The 26,602-nt window shown below is 32.0% G+C and overlaps 6 protein-coding genes across 7 annotated transcripts; 1 reads left to right on the plus strand and 5 right to left on the minus strand.

Moving 5' to 3' along the window:
- Positions 1 to 472: 472 nt before the first annotated feature.
- On the minus strand, positions 473 to 2,242 carry LOC103854701 (S-protein homolog 13-like). The gene has a single exon (XM_033284600.1). It carries the CDS (start codon positions 1,515 to 1,517, stop codon positions 1,044 to 1,046), a length of 474 nt encoding a protein of 157 aa, XP_033140491.1. The 5' UTR covers positions 1,518 to 2,242; the 3' UTR covers positions 473 to 1,043.
- Positions 2,243 to 4,240: 1,998 nt separating this feature from the next.
- LOC103854833 lies at positions 4,241 to 5,622 on the minus strand. Its single transcript, XM_009131793.2, has one exon. The coding sequence runs from the start codon at positions 4,784 to 4,786 to the stop codon at positions 4,241 to 4,243; it is 546 nt and encodes a 181-aa protein (XP_009130041.1). The 5' UTR covers positions 4,787 to 5,622.
- A 903-nt stretch (positions 5,623 to 6,525) lies between these two features.
- Positions 6,526 to 8,117, minus strand: LOC103854834. Its single transcript, XM_009131794.2, has one exon. It carries the CDS (start codon positions 7,089 to 7,091, stop codon positions 6,561 to 6,563), a length of 531 nt encoding a protein of 176 aa, XP_009130042.1. The 5' UTR covers positions 7,092 to 8,117; the 3' UTR covers positions 6,526 to 6,560.
- A 1,647-nt stretch (positions 8,118 to 9,764) lies between these two features.
- LOC103854835 (U-box domain-containing protein 51) lies at positions 9,765 to 14,458 on the minus strand. The gene is made up of 7 exons (XM_009131795.3): positions 13,104 to 14,458; positions 12,842 to 12,915; positions 12,429 to 12,769; positions 12,012 to 12,288; positions 11,825 to 11,926; positions 11,035 to 11,463; positions 9,765 to 10,829 (listed from the first exon to the last, which is right to left on the minus strand). The coding sequence occupies exons 1-7, from the start codon at positions 13,276 to 13,278 to the stop codon at positions 10,113 to 10,115; spliced, it is 2,115 nt and encodes a 704-aa protein (XP_009130043.1). The 5' UTR covers positions 13,279 to 14,458; the 3' UTR covers positions 9,765 to 10,112.
- Positions 14,459 to 14,551: 93 nt separating this feature from the next.
- On the minus strand, positions 14,552 to 16,360 carry LOC103854702 (probable WRKY transcription factor 50). The gene is made up of 3 exons (XM_033284599.1): positions 15,502 to 16,360; positions 15,092 to 15,230; positions 14,552 to 14,857 (listed from the first exon to the last, which is right to left on the minus strand). The coding sequence occupies exons 1-3, from the start codon at positions 15,746 to 15,748 to the stop codon at positions 14,737 to 14,739; spliced, it is 507 nt and encodes a 168-aa protein (XP_033140490.1). The 5' UTR covers positions 15,749 to 16,360; the 3' UTR covers positions 14,552 to 14,736.
- Positions 16,361 to 19,630: 3,270 nt separating this feature from the next.
- Positions 19,631 to 25,940, plus strand: LOC103854703 (probable 28S rRNA (cytosine-C(5))-methyltransferase). 2 transcript variants are annotated; one of them, XR_004455172.1, is made up of 14 exons: positions 19,631 to 22,567; positions 22,663 to 22,721; positions 23,047 to 23,097; positions 23,174 to 23,309; positions 23,399 to 23,484; positions 23,644 to 23,742; positions 23,963 to 24,016; positions 24,123 to 24,267; positions 24,439 to 24,500; positions 24,939 to 25,026; positions 25,107 to 25,184; positions 25,252 to 25,413; positions 25,494 to 25,813; positions 25,844 to 25,940. XR_004455172.1 is itself a non-coding variant. In XM_009131668.3 (13 exons), exons 1-13 carry the CDS (start codon positions 22,327 to 22,329, stop codon positions 25,700 to 25,702), a joined length of 1,470 nt encoding a protein of 489 aa, XP_009129916.1. In that variant the 5' UTR covers positions 19,631 to 22,326; the 3' UTR covers positions 25,703 to 25,921. The 2 variants fall into 2 exon arrangements, 1 of the variants encoding a protein (XP_009129916.1); XM_009131668.3 differs by having other exon boundaries at positions 25,494 to 25,921.
- Positions 25,941 to 26,602: the final 662 nt, after the last annotated feature.

The following is a 26,602-nucleotide window of genomic DNA, read 5'->3' on the forward strand; positions in this document are numbered from 1 at the left end:
AATAATACCGATACATACAAAATTGAACAATTTTCTTAAATATCCATTTTAAAAGATTTTGTCACAAAAGAGCATTAAAAAAATGACCAAAAAAAAATTCATTAAAAAGGTAAAAGATTATTTTACCCCTTGTTGTATAGATGTATAAGTAATAAAAAAATAAAAAGTTGTTTTTATATAATTTCGAATTATATGTTTTCAAATTCAAACATTTTTATAATTTTTATATTTTTTCAAATTTTTTTTTGAAATTCGAAAATGTTTTTTGAAACTATTTAAAAAAAATATTTAAAAATTATTAAGATTTGTAAATGTAATGTAAAACTATAATATTTTCAATATATGATATTTTTAAAAATAATTATTCAAAAATGTAAAAGTATATATAAAAATGTAATGAATTATAGTTTTGAACATATAATTTGGATTTAAGGGGCAACATATATTTGGTAAGAATAATTATTTTGTTTTCTAGTTTTTTTATCACAAGAATTTTGAAAATCACATAAATACATATGATATTTTGAAAGTTGTGTCTTATGAGTAAAAATGAATATAATTCATCTCCCAATAACATTAGATTTAGTTAGAATTAGAGAATCAATAATAACTAAACTTTTTGAATAACAAGAGATTTGTAGATTTTGAAAATTCTTAAACCAATAACAATGAATTCTATTAAGATTTTTGAAATCCAAGAACCAATAACAATGGATTCTTAAAAATTTTAAAGTTGATGAGAATTCACTTACCAGTAACCCTTTAGTTATTCCGGTCTGACATTTTATAAGTTTTAAATTATATACCCTATGCTCAAATAAAATTATAAATCCTTGTTTTATATATAGATTTGTATAATGTACTACAACAATTGAAATTGTCGCTTAACCGTCCGAGTCTAACACAAAGGTGTAAGAAAACGAATAAGAAATATTGATTGACTCAATCTAACATGTAGTGTAGTGGTTAATAGTCATGGTTTGGCTACGTTATCACGTAGATTAACCCCTATAATGAATGTTACTGATAAAAAATTGAAGTTATCACCATTTCCAAACCCATTTGCTTTTGAGGACATCTACGAATTCCTTACGGCTACCCTCGTCCCTTACGACCCTTCTTTGATAGAACCCATCTCTCTTCGATACCCAAATGCACTCATCGCGTCCATCTCCACACTCTCTCCGAAACCCGCTCTGGACAGAGAACACTGTCACAACGTCTTGGCTCGTAGTTCCAAACCCGCTACGAAACTGGCACCTGAACTCAGTTTTCTGGAACGGCCACATGTTCATTGTCGTGAACTTCCACACCCGTGACTTCATTGGCTTTATCACGTCCCACCCGAGGTCGTTCTCGTTCGACCAGCACCGCACGGACAGCCTCGATTTCCTGACACCAGACACCCCTGAGATTTCGTTCTTTAGCTCTAGACGACCAGCCTTGGTTGGTGATGGTAACAATGTTGCGACCACAATAGCCGCCATGAAGAACCACCAGGTTTGGTTTCTCCCCATTTGTACTAAACGATCGTTATGTTTTCTTGAATGTGTGTTTCGTTGAGTCTTGGGGCTCACGTAACAAATAGGGTCAGGTGAATGTCCATTATATGGCAACTAGACCGTGTTACTGTTGCCGCTTCCATAGTTAGAAGTACTAGAAGCTATTTTCATCTATCTTTGTAGATAAAAACAGAGAGCAAACCCTAAAGGTTATAAATAAAGTGTGTTGTTTTGAGAAGCTTTGCCCACAGTCATCTTCATTCTCTTTGAGATTTTTATGACCTAGGGTGAAAAGTTTAGAGCGTTATGTTTAAATGAATGATATATCATTACTGCATAGCATAAGTTTGTAAAGTTTCAACTTTGACATTTCAATAAAATTTCACTGCATTAAATTTATTATTATTTGGATATGTTGTTCAATTCCACATCAGACGCGCAATGGCTTGTCTTAAATTCTTTAATGGGCTACTAATTGAGGTTCTTTGATGGTTATCATGCAGAATTAGAGATATCAAACAGGTTTACCCATACCGTTCCGTCCCGTACCGCGGCGGGTTAGTCGTCGAGCGGATCACAGCGGGTTTGTCCCGCGCGGACTGTGGTCTTCAAAATGCCGGCCTGTACCGCAAAATATATAGGTCTTCGCGGGCCATCCCGCGGGACGTCTCCTTATCAAACCACATGCTACAGTTTCTTTCATGAATGTTCATATAGAAGAGTTGTGTAATAGATCTGAAGAGAGATCATTAAGCTTCACTAAAGCCTTATCAAAATCAATGCTACAAAGCTCCGTTTGTGCTTGCGTTTTTGAGTTAAAAGTCTTCTTTTTTGTTATAATCATAAGCTTTTGTTAAGTTTGAATCTGATTGAATTATTGTCTTTGTAATGATTTGACTTACGTGTTATATGTCTTCATCAAACCAACTCTCTTTTTAATTTTTTGGATTGCAAAAAAATTCGTGAATCACTTTGCCAAATTATACAAGTGACGTGATATGCAACTAACTTTTTTCCTAAACAACACCATTGTAACCAAATTTAATTTAAGAAAAACACCACTTTACAGTACTAAAAACAAAACCAATCAATTTAAACAAGGTATATCATATTGTAATAAAGCAATTCATAGTTGTGTGTAATAAAAAGAGAAAACCAAATCAAAACACCACCAGAACTCGCTGGAGCTAGAGTCGTCATAGCCAGAACTCGAATCATCATCACTGGAGCTCGAATCATCATCGCCGGAACTCCTCATGTTTTATGGGGGAAAAGTCACAAGAATCACTTTATTTTCACTATCTTTCTGGTTTTTAGATAAAATAAGACATGAAGAAAAAAATGTGGGTCCATGTAAAAGGCCCAGTCCCGCAAAAAGCCCATCCCGCAAAGACCCGTTCCACGAGGCCTGTAAATTTGCGGACCTAGAAAACCTCGTCCCAATACCGTCACGCGACAGTCTTTTACGGGATAGGCCCGCAGTCCAGATCCATAATTGCCATCGTGATGCAGAATCTACATCCATAGAGATTAACGTTCTTTCTCATTTCAAATTTTAAATTACACACTGCTTGGTTTAATTAACACGACTAACAAACATACGGAGACAAAAATCACGACACTGTACAAACTTCATACTGATCAACAACATCAAATTTTTTTTTTTGATAAAAATGTAAAGATATTATTATCAATTTTCAAAATTTTTGACAGAAATACAAGGGTAACAAGAAGCAGAACAAAGAAAATTAAATCTAAACACCAACTCGAACTAGGCTAACACAAGGACACACACAACACGCAAACCCGCAAGCCGGAAGCCTCAACTAATCCGCACAACCTCTTGCCGCAAAAGAAAGAACCACAGTTATAACGAGAGTCAGAACCCGGTAATTTCGGCCTTCCCGATGATTCACTCTTAAAGATTGGTTCGACCAAGAACAGCTCGAGGAAGACATCTTGAGCATCTGCCTGCACAACCAGACAGGTACGCTAGAGGCCATGTACGCCCGCATCAACAAGATCGAGCATTTATTGGACGCAAAGCTCAGACAGAGCCACGCGACAAAGACCTGCACAAAATAGGGTGAGAAGAAGCTGCACCTCTCTCCTTAGCACTCCAGACCACCACAAACGAGCCGGATGAACACATCCACTAGAAACAACATCAAATTGTTTATTAGCTCCAAACTTTCTGGAGGGTTTTTTAGCAAAAAAAAAAAAAAAAAAAAAAAAAAACGTTCTGGAGGGTAATTACAAATGATGGTTCATCTATTGAAGGAATTTATTTTATCCTTCATTTAAGTAAAAAAGGCCTTCGTAAAGTCTAAAAGATAAGCTGGTCTACATAATTTATAAGTAATTTGCGTAATAATTTGTATTTGATAACCCAAAAAAAAAAGTACCCGCAAGGTAAGTAATAGCAAGCTAACTAATTAGAGGCTGTCAAGTAGATGAAACATTCGCATTGGCTTCCAGATTTTAAAAACTATTATACATATAGGTTACATGGCTTTCAGATTATCTTATTATTTTATTAAGGTTAATTAAAAGTGTTTATAACTCAATAAATCTTAGAACCGTCCATGATAGAGGGGGCCTCAATAAGCAGAAGAAGAAAGATTTGAAATGCAAACCACATTTAAATAACTCAATCACAGTGTTCATCAAAAGCCTTCTTTTCATTACCAAGCAGTCTAGTACACCTGAAACCCCAATGATACATTTGGCCACCAAAATCATTGTGAACCCCCGCGCCTACGTGGGCTTCCCTGGGCCACACGGTCGCTGCGTCTTGGCCAAGGTTTCCACTTAGCTTCAAGGTATCTCCTCGGTATCAGCCGTGGATACCTCTCCTCAAAATCCCATTCCTTACCATCAAAAATTATCCCTTCAGGTGTAACCTCATGAACTGCACATGCCTTTTTATCATTACACATCTCGGCATCTATCGCGGTCATACGAATATCTACGTCCGCTGTACCGCGCACGGACCTGAAATGGCAGCGGTGAATCTCCTCCTCTAGCTTCTGGCCACCTTCCAAGAGTACATGGAGGGTATGGCCCAATGGTGGCTTCTTGGCTCGTCTCCATCCGTATTCAAGGCCACTGTTTAAAGCTTGACAGAAGTAAACGATCTCTGGACGTTTCAAGCCTTGCATTTCATTACGGATGTTTAGCTCCGTTGTGACGAAATGTGACCTCCCGGCGTAGGAGAATGCGGTGAAGTGCACCACAAGGAACCACGCTAGGGTTTTTATAAACCTATCACTGTTAAACGTCATTTTTTCCCCTTCCTGTGATAATTTGTCTCGTGTTCTTTGCCTTGGGATTTGGTTTGTTCTCGATGCTTAGCTTTTAAAAATGTGTTTCAAAACTGAAATCTGTTGAAAAGACCATATAATTATATTTTGTTAATTGTTATTTCTTATGTGGACAGCTTTGATATGAACAATAAAAACGGCATAAATAATAGTCCATAAGAAAGATGAATAACGGAATCGGTATGTAAAATTTAACCTTTTTAGCTGGAAACTGCGTTCAAGCTGCGAGATTGTTTCATTGGTCATGAAACATCCAAATTACTCTCTACATAATTTTTTGATTAACAGTGTTCTTATATTTGTCTTGATTTTTGGCCATTCAATATTTTTTTAAAAAATACATTTTTCAAACGATTAGTTTGCTTCAATAATTTTAGGCCATTCATTTAAAAGAATTCTTGGCTTTAAGATAGTTAGAACATCATTATTTTGGTTTCATAAGTTGGATAGAGTAAACGTAAATAAAAACTTATATTAAAGTTTAGTTATTGGTTTTAGTATAGCTTTTTAAGTTATTAAGTTACTCTTAAACTAGGTGTTTTGCCCGCACATGCAGGCATAAACTTTTTATGAATACTTATTAGTTTATGTTTTATTAATCTAAAACCAACATAATAAATTATTATTTATGGTTTTAAATAGTTAAATCAAACATCAACATATTTATAAATGTCAAATATTTTTTTATCAAAATATATACTTACTATTGTGTTAATTTTTTTTAAAACACTCATATCTAAGAAATAATTTAGAAAATATCTTTATATAATTTTTTTTGCTTGACTAATATTTAATTATCAATTGTTTTTTATCTTAAATTTTTAACTTTTATAATAAAATATTGTTTTCAGATAGCAACACAATATATATAAGAATAATCTTATTTTTTATAATTCTATTATATTATTTTGTAATCAATTATTTAATGTAACATATAACATATAAACTTTATACTATTAAAATAAAATTCATTTTTAATTATATATAAAATTCAGTAAAGATATTGTTTAAAATTCGTTTTTAATATAACATAGAAATTTAATATTATTAACATTCGTTTTTAATTATATACAAGATTTATTAAATATAATTTTAAATTAATATATTAATGACTCAGCTAATAACAAATAATAAATCAATGATTTAGCTAAAACCTAATAAAAAAATGACAAGTAAGCAAAATTACCTAAAATTATGGAGAACATGACAAATAAGCAAAATCACTTCATAAATAATAGTGTAGATTAAATAATATTATTTTTTGTGTATGTATTTTAAGTGATTCAGTTTGACAATACTACTAATTAATAATGATGCTACAAAACCAGCAATAGGATGAAGACTATAGTTTGAGTTCTCTTCTAACGATTTCAATCATCATTAGCCACTATAAAAATATAAAAACTTGTAATAATGAGTTGTTAATGACAATAATATTTGGTGAATCTTAATTCAAGAATTTTTCGAGGACAAGTCTATCCGCAGTGACTTATATTCATCTAAGAAACCATATGCTACATTTCAAAAGTGTTTTTTGTAGATGTTTTGTGCAGTTCGGTATCAAGTACACGATTTTTCAAAACCATATTTGTAGAAATCATACTAAATGCTCTGGATATCGTTTTCAACTTCTGATTTTTTCCTCAAATCTAAATACATTTTTTCATGGGAGAACCAAAAAAAAAAGATACATGTATACACACACGTTCCCATAATACATCAAATATCAAACGAATCACTTGTTGATCATCTTGGGCAACTTAGGTTGAGTGTGGCGATGAGGCCAAGGAGTCCAAGGAAAAAGCTCATTAGTATCTTTCATTAAAAGACCTTCACGCCTTATCGCTAGAACACATCTATAACCAGGACATCGACTTCCAAGCGCAGGAGTTATCTCAATATCAAGATTAACATAACCCAAACTAGACCGGAAATGGCACCGGTTAACAACCTTTGCGTTCGGGTTAACACAGTAAAAGAAGAACTTGGCGAAAAACACGTCTCCAGGAAGAGACCTAGTCCAGTGTTTCCGACCAATGCTGCACTGGAACCCTGCTTTTGGTTTCTTGATCCCTTTCAGCTCGTTGATAGCTTCGAAGATCACGTTGGTTCCGTCTTTGAGTTCGAAGTCGGAGCTGTAGTATTCGCTGGGATGAACCGCTTCGTAATCAGCGTAATGGTTTATCAGAGGATTCTCAACGTGGCTGGTGGCTTGTATCACAAGGCACAGACATAATAGGGCTCCAAAAATCAGTTTGTTTCCCATTTCTTCTTTGCTTTTAGGTTTTTTTTTTGTAAACTGTCTTTGTTTTTTGAGGGTTCATCTCATTTTTTCCTTATATACAAAAAGTGATTATTTAGAGACCGTTATATGCTCAGAATAGAAGGATGTTGTTGTAACTTTCTTTATTTATCAATATGTTTGTTGAGTTGGTTGATAATCTACTAATAATAGCAATCCCAATTAATTCCAAAGGTATTGAGTCCACTTATGTTGAAAGGTTGTGTCTTTTGAAAAAGAAGTGTAAAGGGTTGTGTCTTTTCTAAAAGTTCTATGTTGAAGGTTGTGTCTTTTCCAATTAATTTCTAAGGTTGTGAATCCACTTATGTTGAAAGGTTGTGTCTTTTGAAAAAGTAGTGTAAAGGGTTGTGTCTTTTCTAAAAGTTCTATATTGTAAGGTTGTGTCTTTTCCAATTAATTCCTAAGGTTGTGAACTTCAATTATGTTGAAAGGTTATGTCTTTTGAAAAATATGTGTAGAGAGTTGTGTCTTTTCTAAAAGTTATATGTTGTAAGGTTGTGTCCTTCTAAAAATAGTCTAAAAGTTGTGACTATTCACTAGTATCTTTTAAAAAGTGAGAAGTTGTGAGTATTAGAAGAACGCGACTATTCATATTGAAAGGTTGTGACTATTCAAATAGGCTTTAAAAAAATCTATAAATAGTCTCTCTCATGCATTTTTCAAATCAAATTTTCACTAATCTACTAATAATAAAATGATGAAAAAAATAATGTCAAAGTTGCAACTTTTCATCTAAACAAGGTGTCTTTTAATCTCAAAGTGGGATTGCTTTAAAAAATATTGGTTTTATTTAAGTAATGTGTTAGTTTATATAATAAGTGTTGGTATTTTATAAGAACTCTCCCAAAAATTAAAAAAAATATTATAAATGAGACGGGTTATATTAACGTAAATCAACATATATTTATTACAATATTCAATTTTCTGGATATTCATTTTCAATAAATAAAGCAGGTAGATAAATATACAAAATAACAATTACCAACATATAAATTATAATTGTTTAAAATTATAAACTAATAATTTTAATATTATGTCTTAAATAGGAAAAAAAATTATATATCATGCAAAAAAAATTGCATTTTGTTCAAAAAGTGGTTGAAGATAACTATCATGTGAAAAATGTATGAAAAAACTTAAAAATGATGAAGACATAATTGTATGCAATATGTGTTTTGATAAAAAATTAAAGGAAACATTAAGGTTTATAAAATATATATATATATATATATATATTTGAATACTTTGTAAATCATATTTTAATCATCAAAATTAAATTTAATTATTTATATGATTTAATTTTTTTTATCAGGCATATAAAATTATAAATTATAGATTATAATATATTCTTTATAAAAATGAGTTCCCATGCGATATCGCACGGGCTCTTTGCCTAGTTAAATATAGTAAATTTCTTAACCATAACTGTTGCTAATCTGGAGTCTTATGTTATGTACATTTCATCAAGTCTCATCCCACAAACTTACAAGCCAACACACATTGTATACGTGACCATTGCTTTGAGGACTTCCTATACGTTGTCAGTATACAACCCATCTACATTTGAAAAAAAAAACTCCATTTAAGACAACAACATAGCAAAGTAGTGAAAAAAAACTAATAAAGACTTAAACTTTGTCCAAAACAGAGCACATATACAATGATTCATACAGAGAAAGCTTACAGCTTCAGCTCCTTGTTTCATCAGAATGAGAGATTCGCTCCCAAGTTTTGACTCACAATGCATTCTAAATCTCTACACAAACACCAAATCCAATGCAAAGGAAGCTGCTTTCGCAATAAATCACATTACATAGCAACTCAAGGGAAAAGCAGAGAGAGAGTGAGAGTGATAGAGCAAGGTGAAGAGAGAGGACTTACCAACGAAGACTGTGAATCGAACAAGAGATATCTCAAGCAGTAGTCAATCGCCGCAAAGAAGAATGAGAAGATCTCCAAAGGAGTAAAACCCTTTGCTGCTCACACTCTCCCTCTAAGGCTTTAGATATTCTTATATTTACCTCCATATTATTAAGATAACATAGAGACCCACATTTAAGGACATTTGGGAAGAAACTTTTTCTGTTACAGTCATTTAGGAATTATAGTCTTTCAAATGAAGTTTGATGAATGATGATGACCACCTCAACAATGGGTATATAGAGAAGTTTCCTAATTAAATTAGGAAAATAAATAGAATTTTTTTGAAAAATAGAAAAGTTAAGGAAAGAAGAGAGATAAGTCTTTCATTTGAAAACTCAAAACAAAGTGAGAGACTCCAAAGAAAATTTCACTTTATCAATTTGCTAAATTTCATTTTGTTTAAAATGTAATTACAAAATTAACTTATACTAATAGTATATTTTTGAGATATCATTGGTAAGAATTGATAACAGTTACTCTCTATCGACTTCTTCATAATGTTGTCAATGTGTTTCATGAGATCTAACCATTTACTTTTAGGATATATTTGATGTTCGTTCTAGATATCATAATCTCAGCAGATCCTTTTAAAAATCATATAATGCTAGTGGTATCTCACTAATAACAAACTCATATTGTTTAAATTATACCCTTAAGAACATCCATAGTCTCAACTTTTATTAGTGTAAGATTAAACACACATAGCTGTAATCATATAACAGAACTGGCCTTGTAACGGTACGCCTGTACCATTTAGTAAGAGAAGAGTGTTGTATCGGTTAAAACTATAGTATGTGTGCGGTCTCTTGTTTCTTCCATTATGGATGTTTTATGGGTTCATAACTTCACACTATTACATGTCTCCACTTAAAAATCAACCTGAACGTCAACATGATATTGGTATGTTGTGAAAACATAAAGATAAACTAACGAGGAATATGAGAGACACTTGGTTCGAATTCTAACACAAGCCATTATATTTAATTTAACATTAAATTTATAAATAAAAAACATCTCAAATCATATGTTTGAATGTACAAAGTTCTTTGTCATATCCATACGTTAGCTTTCATCAGCACGAGTTAAACCAGCATCATTACCTAAGTTCTTTAATCGAATAAGTAGTGGGACAACATCCTTCCCAAGATCCGGTCTATCTCTTTTTCTAAGCTCAGCGCATCTCAACGACATAGCTGCAAAAGCTTGAGCCTCTTGTAGAGGCCAATCGGGCACGGTCGGGTCAAGCATGTCCTTTAAAGTTCCTCTACTGATCGCCCTCGAGACATGGTGGGCCAGCCCCATGGGAGGCCTTGCGGTAATGATCTGAAGCAGCATTATCCCCAACGAGTATATGTCTGATTTTGTGGTTAACATTCCTGTCTGTTGATACTCAGGGTCTATGTAACAGAATGTTCCTGCCGCAGATGTCATGTGGTATTGCGTGACGTTATTAGCTACTGACGCAGGGACTAATCGTGCTAAACCAACGTCACTGATCTTGCTCACGTAGTTTTTGTCTAGGAGTATGTTGGCCGGTTTGAGGTCGCGGTGAACTAGAGGTTCTGGTTTAGCTTGATGGAGGAATGAGAGGGCGGTAGCAATCTCTGCCGCTATTTCGAAACGTTTCCTCCAAGAAAGCGGTTTAGAGTTTCCTCTCCGGATGAGTATGTCCTCTAAGCTCCCATTTTCCATTAACTCGTAAACCAAGCATCCATATTCTGGACATGCACCAAGGAGAAGGACCATGTGAGGATGCCTTATGCTACTTAGAACTTCAACCTGTAACATGAGAGTATACAAAATCATGAGACTAAAATGATAATATTTTAATAAGATAATTTTTAAAGTTTTTAGAAAATATTTCCACTAAAAAATTACGGTATTATTTATAGCAAGAGACTTTTGTTGAAAGATAATCAATGCGGATGCCCTAAACTAAGCAAATAATATTGGATAACAAGAAATATAAAAGTAGAAACCCTACCTCTTGTTGAAATTGTTTTTTTCCTTGAGCAGCATCTGGTCTCAAGACTTTAATGGCAACAGGAGTGTGGTCAAGTTCGCCTTTGTACACAGGTCCATAACCTCCTTCTCCAATTTTTCTGTGATTTGCAAAGTTCTCTGTGGCTTCTTCGATCTCTTCTATGGAGTATCTTCTGTAACGAACATCGTTGTGTGCTAAAGCATTCATTGCACGGTCTTTATCCTCTGATTCATTTCTTGCTTTTATCTCTGCTTGCTTTCTTCTTTGTCCTTCTAGCTCCGCCATTCTCTGAGCTTTCTCAGCTGCCTCTAAGGCCGTTCTGCACTTTGCCTTCTCCATTTCTGCCACTGCCAATGCTGCTTCTTCAGATAGCTTGGCTTTCTCGAACTTAAGAGCTTCTTCTATTTTCCACTGGTTTAGCTCGTTTGCCTAGGAAAAAACCCATAAATATCATATGCAACAAGACACTTTTTCTGTTCTTTTTAATAGATAAGTTTCAGGAAAATTTTTTGTTTCAATTAGATGACGTTTTTAGTTTCTAATATTAAAATAGTAACATATTGTATTATATCTCTTTATATTTAGTAGTTTATTTTTTTTTACTTGGTTCAAATGTGATTAAGTGGATAGTTAATTATGTTTTTGGTTAGAAAATAGAGAATCTAAAAAATTAATTTTAAAAAAAAAATTATGTGCATAAACCAAAACTTCAAGTAATAAAAACAGAGGAAAGTGTGATGTTTTGATTTTCATAATCGTAGTCATAACAACTTAAAAACTGATGGAGTACCTTTCTTTTTGCTGTAAGTGCTTCTTTACAAGCTGAGCTATACATATCCATAGTTTGCTTTAGTTCAAGCTTCAGCCTTCTCATTTCAGCTTCAATATCTTTCTGTGAATAGAGTAAGAACCAAGGACTTAAGAGACTTATAGTTTTATTTCTTAAAAATTAGAAAGAAGATCATTACAGAACGTACGGTTGTTTGAGCATTTGACTCGTCTGAAGAACATGATGCGCCATATACATCTGAATTATGAGAAGATACATCAATAGAGCCCCTCATACCACCTTCAGATTCGTCAGAAAAGGAACTTTGTATCGTGGGATTCCTTTGGAACGCAACTTGGGTAAAGGCATTGTTAAAATCCATCGACCCATTTATAGGGGCTTTGTGCCTTTCTTGCGTGGGGTTGGTGGGGGTACGATTGTGTGGGTATATCTCTGTAGGTTTTCTCCTTGCACTACGTTGGCCGCTAAAAAATTATAGAAATCTTACGTGTTAGATGATATATGGGTTCATAAGGTCTCACACTCAAGGCCGTATGTTTTAGCATGAGCAAGTGATTGGAATAAAATGCAAATGATAGAAGAAACGAAAGATTAGTTTACTTACGTAGGCACAGGATCTTGCTCGCTATCCGATAACGACTGGATTAGAAAGCCAGAGGAGGGTACACGAGGAGGTGCAAGTGTGTTGGTGATAGGTCTTTGAGCTGGTCGAGAAGACTGAACTTTTCCTTTGGATATTACGTAGACTGAACAAAAATCAGGTATCGATTTCATTATGGCACCTTGCACGTCGTGGTGTTTACTAAACATAAGAGACCTAGCAAATGTGTATGTGTTCTTGGCGGATGCTCCCAACACAAGATTGTTAACCAGGTTGCTATTAACATACTCCAATATTGCTTTCGCCACGTCCGAATCGTCTATAACAGCCTCCGACATGGAAATCTACTAAGAGTAACGTTAAAAACATATTCGTTTCATGCATGAGATAACGACATGAAAGAAAGATTATATTACCCCTTTGCGTGCACAATATCCTCGATATGGAATGAAAAGCTGGTTCAGGTCATCACTGGCTCCATTCCCTCCATCTACAGTTTCCAAAAAAAAAATCTTTGATATATACATGATGAGAATGCAGGACTAGTTCTGGCTAAAGTCGGATAAAACATTCGGCTTAACCCATATTTATAAAGATTTATTATTTATAAGTTGCATGCCTCCCAATGTCCTCTAATTCTCAGACCAGGCCCTGTAAAAATAAAGGTAAGATACTTACAATTTGAACTTTTGAGACGAACATGAAGAAGAATGATGAGTGGGTTGTGAATGGTATTGGCTAGATGGTCGACGGCCCAACGAACCGCGTAATGGCTATGCTTCTCTTTGTCAATGGCAATCACTGTTGAGTTTACCGGAGAATGGCTATCGTCTGACGAGTACGGTGGAGCCATCGTCGGCAGAGTGCAACTCAAGGCAGAGGAATTATTCTCAAGGTCAAGAGAAGAGAAAGGCTTCTTGCTTGCGGTCTAAGTTTCTCCTCTCAAATTCAACGATTGGTGTTATACGAATAAACGATTATCCTAAAACTTAGCTGATCAAAGGATCAAGTTTCTATCGACCACTGATTTGTAACACCTTTTCTTTCGGTAAAAACGAAAAAAGGTATTTTTAGATACGTATTGTTAATATATTCTCGAAACTACTTTACATTATAAAGAGTTCTTTCTATTTTCAACAAATAGTATGAATTCTCCTAAAATATATTTGTAACAACATCATAGGCTCATAGCACTAGTTTCCAGCAGTCAACGTTTCAACGTAAATAAAAATGCATGTTAATGAATACAATAATGCTTATTTTTATAATATAACCGATTACACAATTATCATTTGTTTATTTTAATTTATATCTCTTGTAATTATTGTAATTTTGTTATTAATGATTTCAACATGATTGGTTCTTAGTTAAATTTAAAAACATGCATTATATTGAAAAAGTAAAGGTTTCCTTATAAAACTGTAACCAACTTCGTGCTGTCCCTGAACTTCAAAACATAAAATGCATGACGTTTTACACAAACGCAGAAGACAAAAACAACACACAGTTTCCTAGCTTAGCTTTCATGCCTTCATTTTCTATCTTCCTCCATGGTCACTGTCCTGCATCACCATTCACCAACAAAAGATGATGATTCTCTACAGGCAAAACCAAGCATTTACTCTAGCTCTTTTTTTTAAAGAATGTTAAATTTATTCAAATACAAAAACTTTTTTACAACATGTGTATCTCTGTTTTTTTAGTTTTGTTTAAGTATAAAGTGAAAACAAACAAACTTTAACCCATCACTACTCCCTGGTAGCAAACCAGGTCGTTAGTTCTGTTGTAAACCGTAGACTCCTTCTGTTTTACTAGCTTTAATGTCTAAATTTCAGTTTATTGACGTTTTACAGCATTACTCGGGTTGAGATGTTATGACTTGAACCAAAGAGTGTCCTCTAATGATAGAGATGGTTTATCGGCAGATTCAGAGGGAGAGCCGTAAGTAGAGCTCTCTACTTGACAAGTAACCATTGTGTTCATAAGGAGTTGGTATAGTAATTTTGGTTTATATTTGCATTGATATTTCAAGATTGCTAACTTATAAAATGGTATGAGGGTCTCTGGATTATATTACCACTGATTCTCACTTGTAACAACATAAGATGCTGTAGAAGTACTACTGATTCATAATAAATCTCTCAAAATTTGTGAATCTGTCAACCAGTTTACATTAAATACAAAGAACTTAGAAGCAGTATAAATATAATAAACATTGTTAAGTCTCAAGAACAGATTCATAAGAGCACATACCATGAATAGCATTGGTTATAGTAAAACCAAAAAATTTATAAAATCATTAGGAGCATTATTACATGCTTGAGTGATTGTGGGAGCCCTCATAAGTTGTTATAACAAAGCTTGGATCATCTTTATCTCTTTCAACCCTTTTCTTGACTGGACAGGCATCAGCTGCACATTTGTAGTAGTTTCTGCAAATATAATTACAATTAGTCTCAAGAACATATTTTATTTTCCGGCCACAAGGGCGGATGCCAATGTCTGAAACAGCTCAACTCTAACAGGCATGTCATGTTTTTTTTCTTTTGGTTTCTCAAATTTGGTATGCTTCTTTAGAACTAACAGATATTTCTGTGTGTTTTTCTTGGTCACAAGAGTATGAAAAGATGTAATTATGTTAAGAAAATGTTGTTCTTGTTCCCTACCTGGGATGTGGGCTGTTCTTCACCATCTTCTTCCCATACTTTCTCCACTTGAACCCATCGTCAAGCACTTCAACGTCAGACCTTGTCTTGAATGCAACTCTCTCTTTAACTTTCTTCTTTTCTTTCTTTACTTGAGTTTCTTGAAGAAGGAAAAAAAAAAACAGATTCAGCTTAGAATGACTTGTAATCTCCATTTTGATTCACCTAAAGAGTCTTAGGTTCAAGTCCTAGTGTCTAAGATCAGCATAGACTACAATCAAAGACATGTTTTAAGGGAGTGTGTTGTATATGTACTGTGTAGACAGATCTTTAGATCACAACCAAAGATTCATATGAATCATGATTCCATTTTCATTCAAGATGAACCTTTCTTTCTTATATGGTTTCCACAGAACGAAAGAGAAACTTACCGGCAGAAGCAGGGGCAACAGAAGCTTTAGTACTTGGAGATGTGGGCTGAATGAAACTGCTAGAGGAACCGGAGAAGAAAACAGCATCAACATTGGTCTGATAACCATAAGAATGATTCATCCCGGAAACAGCAGAGACAAGATCATCGTCCATCCATTCATCTGACAAGTATAGATCCGGAAGTCCGAACCCTGAGTGAGTATCATCGCTGAAACTCCTCGCCAAGTTTGTCTCTTCATCATTCATAACTCAAACACTACTATCTATTCATAAAAAGAATAATGTTTCAAGAAATCTTTTTTATTTTTGGAATATGAAGACTTAACTATAGAAAGGAAGCTTCAAGGTAAGCGTTAATAAAATATATAATCTGTAGAAACGTGTACTTTGTGGGTACAAATTTCATAAGGAAGCTTACATAAGAAAGATGATGCTGCCTCAAAACATGTTTGGTCTTACAAAGACTTGTGGTTGACTTGTGTCTTGGTCCACAACTACTTTTTTTTTTTTTTTGCAAGTCTTTTCATTAAGTCTCTTGGTGCAAGGAACTTAAGGCTTAAGTTACGTTCCCACAAAGTAACATCATCATCACTGAGAATAATACCAATGCATTCTACGGATTCGAGACTGTTGAATTTTCTAGTCGAGAGGACTTTGTTATTCTTCCTACTTCATAGACCCTAGTAAGTAGTATAACTTTTGCAGTAGTCACAGGATCATAATTTTTTCTGAGTTTAGTAAAAAGAAAATGTTATGAGAGGTGAAAAGGCTTAACTATACATATCAAGTATCTTGTAAATTGTAAGTTTGTAACCATTCAGATTGCACTATTATACTATTTTGGATAAAGACTTAAAGAGTTATACATACGAGATATCTATCTCTAGATTGTTAGACCTAAAAAAACGGTTGTGATTATAAAATATCTGAATCAGATGAATAGTGAAAATTACAAAAAGAAATGATTAATTATTTTTTTCACTCTATTTTCCCCTATTTAAAAAGAACAACATGACTTGATCTTATTTCCATTTATTTACTAGAGCCTAACATAAATTAGATACATCTAACACTACTAAAAGCAGAATACGAAGAGCATACAGGCTATCCACGTCGGCCATTTAATCAACCAATGGAGTGCCTTTTTTTTATCCACGTCAGCCAAGTTTGGGTTGATCTTGGGTCTTCTAATTTAAAATCCGTAAGCCCATCATCATTTGTAACCAAGCCCACACGATGTGTACCCCTAGGCCCTAGCTCTATCTCATCTCATCTCATCTCTTCCCTTAGCATCCTAAAACAGTTAGGCGATCGATCTATTCCACGACTCATTTCTTTGCCTTTTCCCCTTCTCAAACGGATCGATCAATCGACACCATATTCATGAGTGTGCAATGAATCCGCTGGACAACTCGCCCACTATTGTGACTCACTGAGTCATTCAGCTGGATTGAAACCGAAGATCCGCCGTCGAGGAGCTTTGCTTCGCCGAATGTCGTCGGAGTCAAAGGTCGAGTTTTTACGGAAGCTGGTGAAGGTGAAGGATGGTTTAGCTTCAGATGTTGTGGAGAAGAGTGAGAGTAAAGGCAGGAGTAGAAGGAGTGAGAGTTAAGGTCGCCATTAATGGAGCAAGGTTTACAGATTCGATTGAGTTTGATTTGATTTTTTTCTAGGGCTTGAAATGGGAGATGAGATCTACTGTTGGAGGGAGAGAAAAGTGTGTGGTGCGGGCAGAGAGAGAGAGAGAGAGAACAGAGAAGCAAGCACTTGGACAAAGTGAAAGCGTTAAAGGTAGCGACTTTTGTCTCCTTCACTATGGTAAACCCCAAAAATGCTTCATCTTTCTTCTTTATTTTATGCTTTCCTCTTTCTCATTAAACATCAATTACTCTGAAAATGCATTATCATCGTTTTGGTTCATCATCATTTGTAAATATTAATCAAAGTTGTAAATGATGGCAGGATGGAGCTTTGATCATCGTCATTTGTATCACCCGTAGTGGGTTTTCAACTAATGAAACATGAGCCGATAAAAAGTTAACTCTGAAATGCATTTATAAATAAAGTTTAGCTATGTGTTTGGCAAATTTATTTTTGTTTCTTATACAGTATTTTAAATATTTTAATATAAATTTCACTTTGCAATATATTAAAGTAGAAATCTTTTTTGATGTCAAAATAAAATCTATACTATATAAAAGTTGATGCTATAAGCCATTGAGAGCATCCACGTAAAATGTTAAACGACCAATCATAGTATGACAAATCATTATTTTGGTTTACTATTTTGAAAAATGTTAATATTACAAAAAAACAATCATTTATTTCAAACTATAATATAAATCTATATCAAATAAGGTAAATTTACAAAATTATAAATACTATATTAATTTAACATAATGTTTAACATTTTTCAAAAATTAAAAAGAAATAACCAAAATAATATTTAATTTAAAATATATACTCATGATTTAAATTTAAATAACTATATAAATCTAAATTTAAACTCATGATTTTCAAAATTTAGGTTATATACTATTGAAAATATTCAAAATAACATATACTATGTATAATTTGATATTATTAATAATTCAGAATGTTCATATATTATTTTAAAGCACCAAAACATATACCAAGTGTCTTTTTTTGGTATTTCTAAAAGTGTTAATATTACAAAAAAATTTATTTCAAAATAAAATATAAATAAGTACTCAAATAAATTAAACTTACAAAATTAAAAAAACCATGTACTATATAAAAGTTGAGGCTATAAACCATTGAAAGTGTCCATTAGAATGTTAAACGACCAATCGTAATATGACAAATCATTATTTTAGTTTACTATTTTGAAAAATGTTAATATTACAAAAAAAACAATCATTTATTTCAAACTAAAATATAAATTGATATCAAATAAGGTAAATTTACAAAATTATAAATACTATATTAATTTAACATAATGTTTAACATTTTTAAAAAATTAAAAAGAAATAACCAAAATAATATTTAATTTAAAATACATACTCATTATTTAGATTTAAATAACTATATAAATCTAAATTTAAACTCATGATTTTCAAAATTTAGGTGATATACTATTGAAAATATTCAAAAATAAAATATACTATATATAATTTGATATTATTAATCATTCAGAATGTTCATATATTATTTTAAAGCACCAAAACATATACCAATTGTCTTTTTTTGGTATTTCTAAAAGTGTTAATATTACAAAACATTTTATTTCAAAATAAAATATAAATAAGTACTCAAATAAATTAAACTTACAAAATTAAAAAAACCATGTACAAATCTATACTATATAAAATAAATTTTCGAAAACTAACATAAAAATAACAAACAAATATAATAGTTAATTTTAAAATGTAATATTTTCAAACAATTATATCTATATAAATCTAAAACACACTATTTACAAATTTAGGTTATATAACATTCAAAAAAAATATGTACTATATTTAATTTGATGCATTAAATCATTGAAAATATCCACATATTATTTTAAAGCACCAAAATATGTCAAATTACCATTTTAATTATTATTTTAAAAATTTCAAGATTTTCAGAAAAAATGTTTATTTCAAAATAAAAAGAAAACTACTATTCAATTTCGTGAAAAAGGCAAAATTATTAAAGGAATCAATTTGGTATATAAACTAAATCTTTGAAAGACCAACATAAAATTAACTAACAAAAAAATAACTAAAAGAATTAGTTTATTATAAAAATTAAATCTTTAGAAGATCAACATAAAATTAAGTAACTAAAATAATCTTAAAAATATAAGGATTTCAAATAATAAAGACAATATAAATCTAAAGCACTATTTCATTACATATGAATCTATAACATATGATTTCAAAATTTAGGATATATATAGTGTTCACATAGAATTTAAAAATATCATTATAATAATATAAAACAATCAGCATTTTAATTTGATAAATTAAATAAAAATATTATTTTATTAAAAATAATTAACTTGATATATAAAATAAATATATATTTGACATTAAACAGAAAATAACAAAAATAAAAATATTTCAAAAAGAAATAAAGTTAAAAAACAAATTATTTATTAATAATCACATATGTAAAAATAAATAAAAATCAACAAATACTATAAAAAGATAAATTAAAATTTGTAAAAAAATATCTTTAAAGTTAGACTGATATTTATAGCTAATTATTTAAAACTAACATAATAAGAGATTGACACGAAAAAATCTAATTATGTCTGTAACCTTTAATACGATATGGACTATATCTTTTAAAAATCAGAAATAACTTAAAATATCAATAATAATATTTAATGTCAGCATCATAAGTTAATATTTTTATAAACCTTAAATTTTCTTAAAAAAATAAAAAAATTAAAAAAATACTTACTTGATATATATGCTAACTCTTCATTAATTAACGTCAGAATTATAAAATTATGTCTTAAAGTATGTCAAAACATACATATAGCTTATAAATCAAAATAAAATAAATAATTAATATCATAGTACTTAATATGAGCCAATAAATATAAATGTAAACTGAAATTTAGTATTTGTTTTTTATTTATATCGGTCTCAGCTATAAAATATTGTAAATTTATAATATGTTATATGAGTTTCTTAGAAAAATAATGGTTGATTGTGATTCTTTTTTTTTTACCGAGCCAATTTATTATTTAGTTTACAATAAGTTACAAAGCTCTGTAAGAAATAAGTGATTGTAACAATAGTTTACATATGTAAGAAATATATTGTTAAACAAGTTGTTTATTTCTGTTTTTTTAAATCTTTTACATATGTGTTCTCAAGCTGTTTTTATCAATAAATGAATAAACATAGTTATATAGTAATCAAAAATTTAAATTTAATAAATTTTGACATATATGTTTATAAGAAAATCATTATCAAAATATTCATTAAACTAATCAAATATGTTTTTAAGAAAAACTCTAAATATTTTATAATCAATAAGCTTTTTTGAATATGGTCATTAAAATTATGCAAACTATATGGTGACTTTTCATAAGTCTTTAGTGTAATTCACCGATAGAATTTGTAGGACATATGCTTATGAAAATTTATTAAAGCAATTAACATAACATATAAAATTAAAAATGATCTCACCAAGTTCTATCAATGAAAGATACTTGAAACAAAATGTTATTAAAACATACGACAACATAAAATAATCAAAGAGGCTAATAATTAAAGTATATTAGTTTAAAATTCTAATAACATTTACAAATAATATTGACATTAGAGTATAGTCTCACGCTCTCAGTGACAACAGAAAATAAAGATATGAAAAATATTCATTATATATTCGTCAGTTGGAAAATATAATATCTAAGTTTATGAAATATGATGTGAACTAATAAAACATCATAATCACGCCATTAATTAATATTGTAACTAGATCAAGTAGAAGATGTATATAATATATTATAGTTATATATGTTTATTTTAATAAATAAAATATTATTTAACATTAGTTTAAAGTTGTATATATTTATTTTTCTTTTTGTTATATATAAAATAATATTACTATTTAAATTTCATAAAAATATTTATTATGATTTAACTCTAAATATAATACAAACAAATATGCATTTAAGCGACTTCAGGATGATTATTTCAAATAGAGATATTCACAAAAATATATAATAAGTTTTCTTTCATTGTAAAAATTTGGTTAATACAAAGTAAAGCTAGATATTGTGCATATACATTAAGTTCTTATGTTTTTCAAATAGATAGATAGATAAAACAATTATAATAAAAATTATTATAACAGTGTATTATTTTTTAATATGAATAAAATGATCAATATATATTTTTAAAATAAGATTAATAAAAAATATATAAAAAGATTAATAAACAATATAAACATGTTTATAAATACACTTACGCAGTTACATATACAAAAAAAGATATCTAAATATTAGTTTTTTAAAGACTATAATTGTATAAAAAAAATCTAAATAAAAAAATAATAAAGCATACTTCGAATAAAACTTCATATAAAAATGCATATAAACCAATTGTACTTCATTATCTTAAAATTAGTATAAAATGATACAAATTATTAAAATAAACTCGCGCGTAGCGCGAATCAAAAATCTAGTATATACAATTTTTGATCAGAGAAAAAGATACATATATAAATTCCAATGGTCCAAAAATTGGTTTAGGTAAAGCTTAAATTAGTTAGCATGCTAATCTAATCATAACCGAAACGATTTTCTTAAAATCTGATATAAGTTGATTAAGTTGGTCTAAACTTTAGACTGGTTTGAATAGATATAAAATATTTTAAATCAGTTAATTCAATTAACATCAAAGAAAATTATGACTAATATAATTATATCATCTTCAATATCAATTTTTTTATTATAAATAAGTGATCTTTTCCTTTTCTAATTTTTAATTATTTTTAAATTTTAATATATCTAATTTTAATTTTTTTTATTATTAAACGCAAAATTTTAAATATGTAATATAAATATAAAAATAAAGAAAAAATTATTAACATATAAGCCTCACCTATATTCCGAATAATTCACCTAGGCACTAGTCCTATTTAAATCTCTGACTACTGTCTACGGACTTTTTAAACACTGAATAATAAGTTCATTTCAAACTGATTAAAAAAAAAAAAGAATAGGAATAATTAGTTCTACACAATTCTCATGTAAACCACTGCGGTATAATTTTGGTCCGGTTTACTTAAACCGTCGCATTTAAAGAGCTAACCTGAAGCAGAGGTTTTAGAGAACTTCAAACCTGAGGGTTAATAACATGGCGCGTCACAAATCAAACGCGCCGCCGAAACTCACACAACAGCCGCGGAAGCCACAACAATCCTCCGGCGCCGAGAGATCAGCTTTATACGCCAGAAGAGAAGCGGCCAAAGTCCTCCACACCGTTCTCCGAGGCGACGCGGAGCGCCGAGCCGTCGCGTCGATAAAGTCACTCGTCTTCAGCCCTTCCGTACGCAACAAACGCGGCACCTTCGCTCTCGTCTGCGAGACGCTAAAGTGTAAGTCTCAACGAAGCTCATAGCTCAATGCCCAAACAGTCAAAATCGAATTTTGAAGCTTCGTGTATGTTGAACTAGCTTTGTCTTGTATGCAGATCTTGATGTGATAAAGGATGTTCTTGAAATCGCTAACGTGTTGAATAGCAAATGGAAGGTAATGTGTTGGTTAATAAAAACCAATTTATGCTATTCAAATCGGTTTAAATCGTTTAAAATCGGTTTAAATTAGTTTAAATTGGTCTAAATTTGTTTAACGAAATCCATAAATTTGTCCATTTTTTTTTGTATATCTAATTATTTTTCAAAAATATTTAATATAATCGTGAAATATATATAAATTATATCAATATTAATTGACGATATGCTTAGCTAAAGCTTCTAAAAATCCGCCTAGTAGCTAATCCTCTGTAAAGCTAACGGTTTTTTGAACATTGTGCAAAACTGTAAATGCTTAGTTTTGTTTTTTTTTTTGTTTGTAGAGGCAAGAGCCATTGGTCTACATCATTTGCTATGATATCCTTTTCGGCAAGGTAATATCTTTTGGGAGCTTCTATAGAATCTAGCTCTATGTTTTGTGTTTTCTCAAGGGAGATTCTTTGATTGCAGGAGACTCCATCGATTGGTGATGCTGAGAAGTTTCTCATGCGGCGTAAAGATGCTCTACTGTCAGGTTTAGCCACGCTTTTAGTGAGGAAGAAAGTTAAAAGCGTTGAAGAGTTGCTGGATCTTTCTCAGCTTAATGGTATATGATACACTAGCATCAACGTGTTACCTGTTTTTTTCTTTTGCGTGTTTTTATTCTGTTTATTGATTTTAAAAAATTTGATGCAGGTCATATAAAGCAACGTTATGTTCGTGTAAATACACTTAAGATGGATGTAGATTCAGCAGTGAAGGAGCTGGAGAAACTGTATAAGGTACGTACCAGGTTATTAATTAACCTTGCAGAGTGTTAGTGTGCTAGAGGTCTGTTTGTTTAGGCCGTACAGGATGAGTTAAAGCATAAGAAGGAAGGTGTTAGATTCAGTGATTGTGAGAAGGAGCTCACTTTTTTTTTCTTTTCAATGTGAAAATAGGTGCAGAAGGATGAGACAGTTCCTGACTTGTTGGTGATGCCACCTGGCAGCGATTTGCATGCTCATCCTTTGGTTATGAACGGGCGTATATTTTTGCAGGTAAACAGTGAAAGATCGTTGTAAATCTCTGTTTAATATATAGCAGTGTCCTAAGCGAAACGATTTATCTACACCGACTTTTGAAGAAATCGATATTGGCATTTGAAAAAACTGGTCTAGGCACCTGCCTAATCAATAATTTCATATAAAACGATGAACGGCCACCTAGAACATTGATATATAGTTTATTTTGCTGATAATTTATTGCTTCGAATGATAGGGAAAGGGAAGTTCAATGGTAGCAGCAGCACTGCAGCCAGAAGCAGGATGGGAGGTAGGCCACAGTTCTCACCCTCACTTTTCATTTAGTGGTTGTCAATGCACTTATTCTCTCTTGTGTCTGCCTAGTTACCATGCTAAATTTTGTATTGTTTGTGAAGGTTATTGATGCCTGTTCAGCTCCAGGCAACAAAACTGTTCATCTTGCTTCTCTTATGAAAGGACAAGGAAAAATCATAGCATGTGAGCTAAATGAAGAACGAGTAAAGCGTTTGGAACAGACTATTAAGCTGTCTGGTGCTACCAGTATCCTTATTTTGCCTTCTTATAGAGTATACTCTTTTAGCTTATGTTCGATAGTTTTGTTCCTAGTGAGTTAAATTACATGGAATTAAAGAACAGATCTGATTAGATAAATGCTTCTAACATCTCAAGTCATGTCTGTCCATGATTGCTTTGCTTAACCACAAGTTGTAGATATTGAAGTCTTTCATGGTGATTTTCTGAGTCTAAATCCGACAGATCCTTCTTTTGCAAAGGTAAAGCATTACTTACTTGCAGTATTCTAAAAACCGGTCTAGGCGGCAGCCCCTAGACATTCACCTAGTTGGCAAATCGGATATAGAGTTTTTTTAGACCGATTTTTAAAAATTTGGTTGCCTGCCTAATCAATAATCTGATATAATTCTAACTACCGGTTAACGATTTCTCGAACATTGCTTAATTATGTGGCATGGTTATCTATTGTAAAATAATTTCTTGATCTTAGATCTTGCAATTAGGAAAAATGTTGTCTGAGTTCATTTTCTTCATTTTCTTCTGTTTTGATAGTGTTACGCGTAGAAAGTCACTCTCTGAAATGAACAATAGTAACCATTTAAACTTATTTGTCTAGAGTCCAGTTACTCCTGTAAGATAAGCAGATGTGGTCATTTGAACCGTTGTTCTGAATGCTTGTGTATGGCTCATTATCGCAGGTTCGAGCTATATTGTTGGATCCTTCTTGCTCTGGCTCTGGAACCATTACAGATCGTCTGGACCATCTCCTTCCTTCTCACTCAGCAGGTCTCAACTGATTCTTCTGTGTATGTATCTGTGTGTTATGTTACGTAATGACTGAACTTTTAACACGCTTTTCCGTGTAGATAACACGAACTATGACTCCATAAGACTCCACAAACTCGCTGTTTTCCAGAAGAAGGCTCTTGCTCATGCACTCTCCTGTGAGTTTACATACTTCTCTCATGTATGTTGAATTAGTACTCATCTCATGCCTATATACACTTGTAGTTCCACAGGTTGAGAGAGTAGTATACAGCACATGCTCAATCCACCAGATAGAAAACGAAGATGTGGTCTCTTCTCTATTACCTCTGGCTTCATCCTTAGGCTTCAAACTCGCTACCCCTTTTCCTCAGTGGCAGCGTCGCGGTCTCCCTGTATTCGCGGGATGTAAGTATCATCTCCCTTTCAACTCACCTGATTGGCTCTGGTTTCTCTAACAAGTTGATCATGTTGGCTTTGGCTTGCAGCTGAGCATTTACTCAGGATGGATCCGGTGGAGGACAAAGAAGGGTTCTTCATCGCTTTGTTCACCAAGACAAACAACCTTGATAATCCAAAAGCGTCTGAGCTTCCAGAAGGAGAGTGTAGAGGAAGACGCAAAAGGTTTTATCCATTTCTTTGGCCCAAAGTGTTCTTCAGAGCTTGGAATGGGAGGTTGCACGGGTCCAGGAGGTGAAACTCCGTATTAAGTCCCAACTCAGAAGACCCAAGTCCCTTTTTTAAAGAATGAAGAAACTCTTTTTTTTTTGTAAACGAGACATCATTTTATACATTAGTCGTCAATCAAATAACACTACTGGATCCCATTATTGCTCAAACACTCCATTCACCTCTTTTCTTAGCTCACTGTGATCTTCATTGAGTATTGAGTATTGAGGTCAACCTCTTTAGGTCGCTTTTGAGCACTTTGTCTACATAAGTTCATGTAGGAATCTTGATTGGTTTAAGTAAAAAGTTATGAGTTTAGGTGCTTTGATGAGAGAGGGGGAAAGAGTAACATCATCTTCTCAGGTACATATAGGCATGGGCGGGTTTGGGGTATTTTAGTATTGGGATCTAGAACCCGTTCGAGTTTTCTTTTACATATTGGATTGGGTTTGGATATTTTTTGTCTGAGTTCGGTTATTTCAAGTCGGGTTTGGATATTTAAATTTAAAAAAAAGTTCAAATTCTTTATTGCTCAATGTTCTTGTACTAAAAGAATTTACCGTTAACTTAATTAATTTTTTATTATTTAATAGATTGGACAATTAACAGATTTAGAGAAAAAATTTAAAAATAGAAAGATGCTAATTTGGTTATGTTTTGAGATTTTAGATGTGGTTTTTGTTATGCATGGAAAAAGAAGTTTGACATGCATTTTAAGTAAATAGCAAATCACTTTGTCCGCAATTATATATGTTATCTTGAACTATACGCAACATCAATATAAATATTTTGAATAAAATGAGAGAATTAAACTAGGAGTATAGTGTTAAGTATACATATGTTTGTTATCTTCGGATACTACCGATTCGGATTTGAAGCCGGATATACAATCTCTACTAACCCAATATACGTTTATCTATTTTGCTAC

Source organism: Brassica rapa, chromosome A02 (assembly GCF_000309985.2).
Source record: "Brassica rapa cultivar Chiifu-401-42 chromosome A02, CAAS_Brap_v3.01, whole genome shotgun sequence".
Lineage (NCBI taxonomy): Eukaryota > Viridiplantae > Streptophyta > Magnoliopsida > Brassicales > Brassicaceae > Brassica > Brassica rapa.